General features: G+C 39.1%; 2 protein-coding genes across 2 annotated transcripts in view; one reads left to right on the top strand and one right to left on the bottom strand.

Moving 5' to 3' along the window:
• The window catches only part of LOC118815573 (mitogen-activated protein kinase-binding protein 1-like), a 28,155-nt gene extending 26,517 nt beyond the window's left edge, over positions 1-1,638 (top strand). The window contains exon 29 of the mRNA XM_036581786.1: positions 838-1,638. Within this exon, the coding sequence (XP_036437679.1) occupies positions 838-1,056 (219 nt within the window). The 3' untranslated portion in view covers positions 1,057-1,638. The remainder of the gene's footprint in view (positions 1-837) is intronic.
• A 108-nt stretch (positions 1,639-1,746) lies between these two features.
• On the bottom strand, positions 1,747-4,294 carry LOC118815582 (galectin-5). The gene is made up of 4 exons (XM_036581805.1): positions 3,933-4,294; positions 2,969-3,057; positions 2,676-2,847; positions 1,747-2,427 (listed from the first exon to the last, which is right to left on the bottom strand). The coding sequence occupies exons 1-4, from the start codon at positions 4,248-4,250 to the stop codon at positions 2,269-2,271; spliced, it is 738 nt and encodes a 245-aa protein (XP_036437698.1). The 5' UTR covers positions 4,251-4,294; the 3' UTR covers positions 1,747-2,268.
• Positions 4,295-12,059: the final 7,765 nt, after the last annotated feature.

The following is a 12,059-nucleotide window of genomic DNA, read 5'->3' as shown; positions in this document are numbered from 1 at the left end:
GATACTAAGTCTCTGAAACTGCACTGAAAAGATGGAGCTCCATTCTTTCAAAAGATATTTGGTTGTGTATTGATGGTGGTGCTGGAGAATGCCTTGTCCCAAAATCTCACATGTTCAACAGGTTTGAGATCTGGTGACTGTTAGGACCATAGTATATAATGTACCTCATTTCCATACCCATCAAAACCAATCAGTGACCCCTCATGCCCTGTAGAGAGGGGTAGTGTCATCTTGGAAAGACCACTCCCATCAGTGTAGAATGGTTCATCATAGGATATGTGTGATCAGTCAGAATAACTTTGTATTTTTTTGCAGTGACCCTTCCCTCTAAAGGGACAAATGGGCTCATATCATGGCAGTATAATGCCCTCCCAGCATAACAAAGCATTCAGGCCTTTACCATTCTCTTGGCATACACCACACATGCACTTGCCCAGTTGTGGAGAACATGGTAATGGGTGACTCAGTCAAATAGGCCTGCTCAGCTTTTTTGTACATGCCATAGTTCAAGATGCTTTAAAAAGGACATTTAAAAAAACGTCTAAAAAAGCTAAATGTATGTGTCCCTTTATGCACGTACTTAAATGAAAAACTGAGCTGAGTTGTAGCACTTTAATATAATTGACATAAGCATAAACCTAGTATTCCTAAATTGGATTGTTTTTACTCATTTAAAGCACTCGAACTATGTAGCGTGCAGCTCTATTTTCTGTAGTACACAAATATGAAACAACTCAAGATCGTCAGATACGCAATATTAAAGGATTCTAATCAGGACTGGCAAAAAAACTTTGATTGGAACCTAGCTTTAATGTTTGTCTGTGCGTGTGGTCGCAGGTGAGCTCCTGCAGTGGAGAGGCATCTACAGAGCGTCAGGAGATGGAGCGTGTGCTGACTGAAGCTCTGCTACTGGTGCGCTCTGAGCTTGAGGCCATTCCCAGGCCAGCACCTGGGGTGGCAACAGCTGAAGGGGGGGAGCGGACCCTGGCCCTGCTAGAGCAGTACTCTCAGCTTCTGCTACAGTCTGTGGAGAAGAGACTCGACCACAAAATCTAACCTCGCGCCTACCGGACAGGACTACTGATTGCATAGGCATAAAGATATTTAGGCTTGGACTTGGAGACTCGCTCTTCTACCAGAAAGAGGATCTGAGAGGCAGTGAAAAAGTCAGACAGAGCTGCATAGATTGTGGATCTGAACATTATATACCCTCATTTTTGTGGTTTTAATATTTGTTTTTTCTTTGCTCTCTTAAGGACTTTCAGACAGCCTAGAGGAGAAAGAACAAACACATGTTTTTCTTTGATCACTTTTAATCCTCCATTTTCCTGAACCACTGAATGGGTTGGTGTGCTACACAGAAATTTAAGCCTAGTCCTGGACTGCAAAGCATTCTGATTGGAGATTCTACATGTAATCCAGGACTAGACTTATTCCATGTCTGGGAAACCAACCCTTAGTGTTTTACAATATTAGAGACTTCTCCCAAAATACAGATTGTTGCATGTTTTTTTTTGTCCATTATGTACATGTATATGTCTTCAGATACAAGCTGGATTTGTATTTTTATTTAATAAAGTTTTAAAGTGTCTTCCCGTAGGATGTAATTAAGTTAGTGAATCTGTGAGTGTGTCAGGCCTTGAATGTTTTTTTGAGTTTGTCTGTTTTGGTTACTTGTGATTTCTGTACCATGGTTTTCAACTGCTGGTCGTATTATGTTCTTATTAATAAAACAAAATGAAGACATAAGAAATTCAGTTTTAATGAAATGAAAAGTCTCATTTGAACTTCAGCTTGTAGTCATTTCACATGTTAAGTAAGATTAGTACTTCACAAACGTTTTCCATGGATAATACGTGCTTTGTATATTATAAAATTACATAACTTTTTATAGATTATAGCTCACCTGAGAGAAAAAAATCTCACAATATTTTACACTATATGTGGAAATACATGAAGAAAAACACATTTTGTAAGGTGAATGTGTATAAAAATTCAACCAGAGCAATGTTCAGTTGAAACAGGGAGAGCATTAGGGTTATAAGCTCTGGAATGTTGGAGTATCTGTAGCAAAGGGTTTTGTCGATTTTAAAAAAAAAAACTCTATAGTGAAAATTTGCTGTATTGGAACATAAATTCAGAGGTTAACTGTTTAACTGTACAGTATTAATTGACAACAGGGGAAACAGTGGAGTTCTGACTCTTGTCTTGCAGCCCAGTGCAGAAGGCAAATGCAGAGGGGCTGGTAAAGCAAGCGGTATCTGATGCTCAGGGCAGTGTGTCCACGTTGACTGAAGTTAGACTGACGTCGTGCAGGATGTTGATACGGTCGATTTGGTTAACCTCTCTGATGCGGTGCTTGAATTCAAAGAGGGGCGTGTTATTGACCACCACCTTGAATTCATTGATTGTGCAGAGGATCTTCATCTATAGAGGAAGAGGAAAGCCTTGTAAGCCTGTAGTTATGTGGAGAGCTCATCCCTACATTCAACTTAACATTGAACTGGAGTTATACTGCATTAGTCAGTTACTTAAGAGCTCAAGGCTCGATAGTTTTTTTATTTTTTTTTGGGCTAATGCCGTGATTTGTACAAATACAGGGTCAAATGGTCTTTCCAAGACACCATATCTGAAACATTTTGAAATATGAAGAAAAGCCAACTTTTGTCTCTTACCTCAAAATGTTGTCCTGCAACAAATGGAAATGGTCCTAGAAGGTTCCTTTCTTCAATCCCCCATTTTTCTCCCAGCTTGTGGTTGCGGACAAGAACCTGTTTACCCCTTTCATTGAAGCGAGGGTTGATGTGCAAGGCGATGTCATTACCACGCAGGAAATTCACTGTGAACCTGGTACGTGTCCAAAAATAAAGACCAAATGAATGCTCTGGTGTTGAGGAGAGCCAACTGCTACTGCAAAATTGATTCCAAGTTAATTGTGCCTTAAGACTCAGGCCTTATGTTTACTCACATTTTAGCATCAGGCTTAACCTGCCCCCTTATTGTAAGCATCAGCTTGTCATATATGCCTCTGGGGAAATTCATGTTGAAGGGCATAGACTGAAATCAAGACAAATGGAAACAGTTTGGGGTTAGATTCTCTTTAGTGGTATGCCAGAAGATCAGGGTGAGTGATATGGCGGAAATATAATATTATATTTTTCACAGTAGGCAATATGCATCATAATGTGTAGTTTTTCTGAGATTTGGAACAGATCATGCATCATAAAAACATGCATGTTTTACAGGACCAGTTATACTCTGAACTCCTGACAATAGAACAACTATGCCACATGGGACCTCTGTATGGATTGCTTTTTAAGGAAATGTGCAGTTGGTCTGCAAGTCTTTAAAATAAAAGTTGCCATATTAGTTTATGGTCATATTAAATACTATTAAATACTGATGATGACAAAATTTTTGTTTTATCATAATTTTCCCTCAATGTACTCACAATGATACTTGCCCATCTCTAAAACATCTGGTTTTTGATTGTCAGAGGGTGGGGAAAAATATTAACCAATGGAATGTATGTAAAGGAAAATGTTACACTTTCTAATTCACACTGATGTCAAGTATTAACAGTATCTACAACATGCTCAGAAAAGCAAATTGTATGTATTTTATCATGATAATATCATATCGTCATACCACCCAGCCCTACTACCAAAACGTTTTGCAATGCTCTACATCAGAGGTCACCCACCATGCTCCTGGAGATCTACCTCCCTGCAGACTTTAGTTCCTGATCAACCCCTGATCCATTTATTCGTTGCCATCAGAATAATTGATTGAATAGCTGAAGGAGCTGCGTTAGATATGGTTTGGAGGTAATCCCTGCAGGAAGGTAGATCTCCAGGAAGATGGTTGGTGACTGCAGCTCTATGTTCTAGTGGAAATAGATGATATATCCAACCTAAGGTTTGCTATCTTACCACAGGGCCTGTAGATGGAACTGGTGGCCATGGCTGCTGCTGGCCTCCAGTTGGGCCTTGACCGGGCCATCCAGGCTGCCCAGGCCACCCTGGATGGGTGGGAAGGTACCCTGTTGGGGCAGGGAGCTGTGCAGGCCAGCTGGGCTGGATGGGATGGCTTGGTTGGCTTGGCTGGCTTGGCTGGGTTGCTGGGGCAGGTAGGCTGGGTTGACTAGGTTGGCTTGGTTGGCTAGGTTGAGTTGTTGGAGGAGCAGGCCAGCCCTGCTGGCTTGGTGGTCCTGGTTGGTTTGGCGGCCAGTTCGGTGCACATGGTTGCATTCCAGGCCAGGTAGGCTGGTTGGGCTGAGAGGGCCAGCACGGTTGGCAGGGTTGGCCTGGCCACGCTGGTGCTCCTGGTTGCTGAGTGCCCTGGCAAGGCCATATACTGTTACCCTGCTGACCAGACGATGGACAACTCATTCTGTCTGAGAACTGTGGGTGAGGGAACACAGTGGGGTTAGTTTATGGATTTAACATGGAGTAGCCAAAGATTTTTGAATATGCTTTGAACTACATACTGACATCTCTATGCACAACATAATTTTAACCAAAACAGGCTATACTGTTTTAGCAGCATGCTGAATGGGAAGAAAATATGTGTATTTATTATCCATATATAGTATACATCCAATGATGTGTATATCACTCCAATACCCTTTGATTAATGTGAAAGAACACATTTAAATGAATATTACACTTACACAATAATATTATGATTATCTTCATGACTCAAAGAAGGTAAATCCATTTACTGATGTAGCCACAAGAGGGCTCTATGTTTCACACAACTGATTTAAGTCAGAAGCTATTGGTCTTGACAGTCTGGTTTATGATGAGCTTTGTATCTCATAAAGCGATCCAGCGTTCTACAATCAGAAATTTAAAATTGTTCATGGGGACATTTTCATATGGACTATTATAAAATGCTCCTCTGGGAGTATCAAAAGCCCTCTATTGACCACAAATGCATAGTTGAAATAATATTCCTCATTACTGTGAACCCCATCAGTAGTAATTACATTCAGTCCCAATCACTTATTCACCAGTTTTCTTCATTTCTATTCAAATTAAATTCTCTGATGCTGAAGTAGTGTTAATATGACTAGTTCTAGTGCAGACCTGCCTACAACAAATAAAACTGTATTTGAAAATCTAGTAAACTCACTTATGGTTCTCCTTTAAGACATCATTTAAAATCTTGAAATTTTGTTTCAGTGAGGCTTAGTAGGACCTGCTACACTGTTTCACATGTGAACACATATAATCTAGATTATGTACATTTTAAAAAGGTACAGTGTGAAAAGCTACAAGCTACTGCGCTGCTTAATTCTTAGTTTTTGTCTCTAACTTTATTATTTCTACTCAGAAGAAAAGTTTTTATTAAAAATAGACATTCTGCGGACGCAAGTGTTAAAAAAAATATTTGTAAAATATGACAGAATTATCAAACATGTTTACAGAAAAATTATGATGAAATAAGCAATACCATACCTGTATAAGTGCAAAGCAGACTGGGATACACAACTGCAGATGACCTCAGAGAGGACCTGAAAGAAACAACTCCGTATATATGCCCTTTTTGTTTCTGACCACTCCCACTTTGCTAGTTTTCAAAACTTCTGGGAAAACCACACCCAAGTAAAGAAATGTCACATTCCACCTCATTACAGCTAAACAACACTCCATAGATAGCACAACATTCATTAAATAGGGGGTCTGTTTGTGCTTGTGTGAGTCCAGTTTGTGTTTATAAAATAATTTAGTTGTCTATATTTAAAAAACAGTTAAGAACAGATAAATGTTACAGTTAAATATTCTGCTCTGTATGGTTTTATCTACACTACTGTTCAAAAGGTTAGAATCGTTTGTTATGGTCATTAATTCTGTTGTTTTATACACAGTTATTATAGTTAGAGCTACTGTAAATATGATACTATCATTATAGTCAAATGAACTTCAAGATTTTATCATCTGTTTTCAAGGATATTCTGAATGTTCAATTTATTAGAGCTTTATTCACAACATTGCACTGCTTTATAAGTTCTTTAGAATCTAATACAGCTCTGTTCATCGATCTGGACACATCATTCTGACACAAGGGTCATACAAATGCAGTGCAGAGAATGGCTGTCTAAACATTTTTGGCCCACAGGCTGTGTGTCAGTTCGAGGAATATAACAGACTGTGGATGTGGGGCTCCTCACTGCACCAGCCTAAAGGGGGAATTCTACCAGCTTTTCTAAAATTCTGCACAATTAAATTGTTAAGATGTAAACAAAGTCGTTTACAGTAGTTTGTTGTAAAATGCTCCATTCTAGGAAAGCTTTCAGAGGCAGTGACAAGAACCAGACATCTGAAATGGTCATTGCATCTAAAAGCTCCTTTAGAGAAAGGTATTACACTGTTAGAAATAAAGATTCTGTGCAAGTACATTTTTTAGTAATCAAGCCCAAATAAGGTAAATGTGCCCTCAAAGATACAAAACAGTGGTTTTAAGGTTTGTGTACCTTAAATCATTTTTTTCACAGTGGAAAAGTACATATTTCCATCTTTTCACAACCTAATGTTTAAAACAGAACAATAAAATAAAAAACCTGAAGACGAGATGGGGTGTGTGGAGTCAATACACCTTAGAAAATATAATTCCTATGCCTTATGGTACAATTATGTTCCCTGACTGAAGGTACTGAGATGTACCGCAGTGACAGTTTTGGGCCTTTATTTCTGAGAATGTACATGAAATGTTTACAAATATACTAATGGTGCCAACGTCATCATTAGCATGCAAAATGAAGATATTGTTTTAAGATAGTTTTCCAAAAAGCCTTTTAGCCTTAAACATATTTTTTTAAACTAATTCTTGGTGGAGATGTTGAAATAGTTCCATCATCAACATTGCATATAAAAGCTCAAAAGACACTTGAAGGTTCACTGGTGGTTTTAGATGGTAAATAAAATTGTTATATTTGCATTGTAAACATTGTGACCTCTGATTTCTCCTATCACCACTGTAAACAAATCAGAGTCTGTTTTTTTACTGTTTCTCCACAATGAACCATTTCACATCAAACCTCTCTGACTGACTTTGTTTCCATCTCAGCAGTAATGTAGAAATGAAAAATCTGTGGGGTCCCTCTTTAAGGTTATACTGGTTTATAGCACCATCAACAGAATGGTCTATCTGCATTGATTTTCAGTGACGGTCGCGCGAGAACCCAGAGGCTGAGTTATTTGCTGTCCGTGTCCGTCTGTCTGCGGATTAGAGCGGGTGGGGCAGGAATGCAGCTGTGTGGACAAACAGACTTCCTTTTCTTCTGAAAGAACTATCAGTGCATTCATAGATGCACATCCCAAGTTGCCATAGAAACCAGTGTAATTTTATATGGAATAACACTTGAATAATGCAGGAAAATGTTGCCCTATGCAGACCGAAGAAAAGTAGCTTGTATGATAAGCAACATGCACACTATATGGCCAATTCAGGTGTCTTAGCCACACCCATTGCTAACAGGTGTATAAATCTAGCACATAGTCATGCAAACTCAATAGACAAACACTTGTAATAGAATTGGTCATCTTGAAGAGTTTGGTGACTTCCATGAGCAACAACAGGTCAGCTTGATATAGTTTGAAGATTTTGGTGTGTTGGAACTCCAGTGGCCTGCACAGAGCCCTGACCTCAACCTCAGTGAACACCTTTGGGATGAATTGGAACATTGATTGTGAGCCAGGCCTTCCTATCCAACATCAGTGCCTCACCTCACACTCTTTAGATGGAATGGACTCAAATTCCCACAGACACTCCAAAATCTTGCGGAAAGCCTTCCTAGAAGAGTGGAGGCTGAGGGCCAACTACACATTAATGCCCATAGCTTTGGAATGGGATGTCCAATAAGCTTATATGAGTGTGATCGTCAGGTGTCCTCACACTTCTTCATATAATGGAAATGATAATGGGTAAGCTGTTTTAGAAAAACACTTTAGGCACAATGGAGTTTCTCAGTTTCAAAGGAATTGGAATATTACAAATGGAGTATTACAATGTCGCATACACATTATTTTCCCTTTCGCCTGTGATCCTCCTTTCTCACCATGGCATGATCAGTGTGACAGTGTGTTGCTGTCAGCAGTCATGAGACTGTTACTAACTGCTTGAAAACATACACTGACTTGACAAGTCAGGAGTGCAGTAATGCAATTATAGTGGATGGCTCAACTGAGCTGTTGTGTAACACTGCTCATCTGTAAAAGCCCACTGTTTGGATCCACTGTTTAGAGCTGGGCACAATCTAAGCAAGGCTGAACCTCACACTATAACATACTGAAGGTCAGGGTCATTCATTGAATCAAGTTCATCATTTCATACAATAATTAAGGCCATTGATCATCTGCTCAAGCCACATTGGCATAATTTTGTATTTACCTTGTCGCCAATTATGTAGCTTGTAGGTTATGACATCTATAAATATTAGAGATGTCATTTTAGCACAATCTAGTGTCCAGTTCAAACCAGTGGCATGCTGGCGTGTTTGCGTATCATTTCTGAAGAGAGTTCTAATGAATTCATCACCATCACATGATTTTGGAGGAGTTGTAAGTCCAGCATTCAGCAAACTAAGTCATAGTGACCATGGCTACAAAACAAACAAACAGTGGGCAGCACAAACACAAGTGTTCTTCTTTCCTTCTCTTATTGTCCTTCAACTTCCCTTCACTTTAGCATCTCCTTCAAATTCAGTCTCCAACTATGACGTTAAAGAAACTGGATCTGATGAAGTACGGGGACATTTTTTATAACATCAAACACAGAATAACATGGGAATGCATAAATAAATATTTCTGAAAGATTCTGCCTTTACTTTTAAATTTTATATTTTAAACCGTGGCCAACTGTAGCCACCATGGTCAACATACCTTTTCAAACTGTGAATCACACTCGTCACACAAGTCACACATCACACAAGTGCCCACTCACAGCACAGGGAGGTGGAGGGGACAATGACTTTGATGATTCTTTTTTTTTTTCGAGAAGTTTGAACATGAACTTTTGTGAATACTTGCTTTGTCTGGCTATCAGCTTATTGCTATACTGCCAACTGTGTAGGCTTTAGCTTTCTAACTAGCTGTCTAGCGGAGTTGTTATCTATAACACATGGAGTAATTTGCCACCTTACACCCAGTGTGACTGTAGCAAATTAAACGTTACAGTTTTGAAATATTATTTTTAAGTTGTTTTTTTTTTTTTGCTGTGGCTTTAAAACTGTTTTGTCTGCCACATTTGGTAAGCTTAAAAAGTGAAATGCATCATGTGATGCTGAAGTCCACACTGTGAGGGCTTGTGCAATAAACTTTACTAATAATAGAAAAAAGGAAAGGCCCTTAAGGTGCTGTTGGGGAGCACTCAAGGGGAAGTAGCAAGGCCATGTAGATGAGACTACTTGAAAGACTGCTTTTCCTAAAGCAATGGTTTAACCAAAATTTTATTCACTCAGCTGACCCCACACACCAAATCTATCAGCCAAGACATGTTTTGTGTCCAAAGTTTACTTCTTTAGTTTTCCACTGAATTTATGAGGTTAATGTAGCTAACACGTAGTTTAAGCTTACAGCTGTGAACTGCAGGCCTCAATCATCACATGCTTTATCAAACTGAAGCAAGTTGTTAAACTTTTCGTTAGACTTGCTTATGCAGTTTCGGACTCCGTATGACATTCCGTTATCTAAAAAATAGACAAGAGTATGTTACATAGACTGAATTTTCTCCATATGCTTGTCCATATAGCTGGAAGCAATTGGTGTCATGAGGGGAGAGATAGAAGAGCATATGGATGCCATCACTTAGTTACCAGTTAGCTGTTAGACAGCTGAATAGTTGTTTTCTATGCACAATGCAGAATGAGTGGGGGTGATTGCTTATCTATCACAGCTCCATAAGCATACAAAGGCACCCTGCAGGAGAACAGCGTGCCAGCTGTGGCCTGACATACTATGCTGTTAAGTGTGTGCTCGCACATGCATGCACTTGTCAGTGTGTAGGTGTATGAAATAATAATAATAATAAAATATCAACACTGATGCTCATCACTGTAGCCTGTAGCTAATGAAAGCTAATGTTATATGCAGAACACTCATCATGAGCCATGCACAGAACCTGCCCCACTATTTTAAATAAAGGGGACTTACAATTTGATCATTTTACACAGTTAGTAGTAGGTAGGTAGCATTAGGAGTCCTGCCCAAGAATTCTTATTGGTATAGTGTAGGAAGCTTACCCAGCGTAGAAGGCAGAGGTGTTACCCACTACACTACACCGACCATTTAGTGATGTTGAGGTCTGGACTCTGGGGTGGACAGTCCATTGTTCTGAGAACACCAGCAGCATCTTTGTTTGATTTGCAAGCTTTCTTGTTTTTTGGTCTATTTCCTTTTCTCAATAATGACTTCTGGACAGCTACACATCCTCTCAGACCCACAGGGTTGAGTTGTCTTCTCTCAGTGGAAGGATCTGTTCAGATCTGAAGCAAAAGTGCAGCTTGATTTTCTCCTCTCTCTCAAAGAAGAAAGCTTTAAGTGCAGTTTATCTGATGGTGAGAGTTTTAAACCCCAGTTTTGGAAAGTCCTGTTTTTTTTTGGCTTACTTTCCTTTGTCTTTGTCTTTCCTTATGAAACATATCCTGAAAAACAAATAACTTGTAGTTAATGAGCATTTTACCTTTAAAATTCAATAAATGAAGGGAGGTGTAACGTGTGCACAGTACTATAAGAAAAAGAAAGAAAGAAAACTTTATTAATCCTGAAGAAAAATGCAGTTACTGTAGTAGCAAACAGCTGTGCAGGTTACATTAGTAAATTCACAGAACTTTTAAGATGCCCACAAGAAACATAAACAGTAATATAGGTTTACAAATGTGTGCATGAATGACTCTATTTACATACAATATAACTTAACCACAGCTTTATTATTCAAGTGACCATGTTATGGCCCTAATCTAACACATTATATCCAACATATTAAAGAGGTCAGAAGTATGTGAACATTATGGATAAATGCATTGGACATTTCAGTTCCTTGTGTCTCTGCAAGAGCAAAAGAGATCACACCTTACAATGGAAGCTTATTGTTCAGTAAATGCTTTGAATTATTTGGTAACTGCTAAGAAACCTAGTTATGTAGTAATGAGAGTGAAGAATTGAAGTGTAGGCCATAAGGCTTAACTTGAGTCTTCTCTCATACAAGTGCTAAATGTAGTGTAGTTTTTCAGGCTCCCTTGCCATTAAACATTGTCCTGAACTTTTTAAATGCTAGTGTAAATGGCATTGTGGGCTGTGTTTGTCCTCGCTCAGTGAATCATAGAGGTGAGGGTGTTTGTTGTGTTGAATGCAGCTGTGAGGAGAAAGGGAGCTGCTATTTTCGGGTCTTATCTGTGCCAGCTGACGTCACGCGAACTGACAGGCCTTGCGTCTCCTGTAGCCTTCCCAGCAGGCAGCAGTAATATCAGGAGAAAACAGGGGCCAACACCGTGGAGCCAAGCAGAAACTGAACCCCAACTACCTGCTGTCTGATCCACACTGGCAGCAGTAAAGGCACGTGTGTTATGGATTGTCTGGCCACAGCTTGGCCGTACATCAAACACACTGAATCAACCTTAACAGCATACCACTCCACTCTTTTGCATAATTTAATTTGACTGCAAGAGGCAAAAAAGGGTTTCCCTGAAGTGATATGAGGGGACAGGAGAGACTTTTTCCTCAGTTAAAGATGCTATAAAGACACTGACAGTAAATCGCAAGAAGTCAATTTATGACCAGTGTACACAACTAAAAGTATATAAAGCATAAAAGTGAAACACAAAGTGTAATTAGATAGATAGATAGATAGATAGATGATAGATAGATAGATAGATAGACTAAGTGAAAATAAGTTAATACAACGTCAACTTAAGGCACTTTTCTGCTAATTCTACTGCCCAGTTTAACATATTGGGAAAAAAACATAACATATAAAATGTGCCATAACTTTTGTATAGGCCACATTTAATGTTTTACTTTTTTCTCCAATATGTTAAATTTAGCAAATAAACTGTAATT

The sequence above is a fragment of the Colossoma macropomum genome, unplaced genomic scaffold (genome assembly GCF_904425465.1).
Source record: "Colossoma macropomum unplaced genomic scaffold, Colossoma_macropomum, whole genome shotgun sequence".
NCBI lineage: Eukaryota > Metazoa > Chordata > Actinopteri > Characiformes > Serrasalmidae > Colossoma > Colossoma macropomum.
The sequence above is the reverse complement of the archived record's forward strand: the minus strand, read 5'-3'. Positions and strand labels throughout refer to the sequence as shown.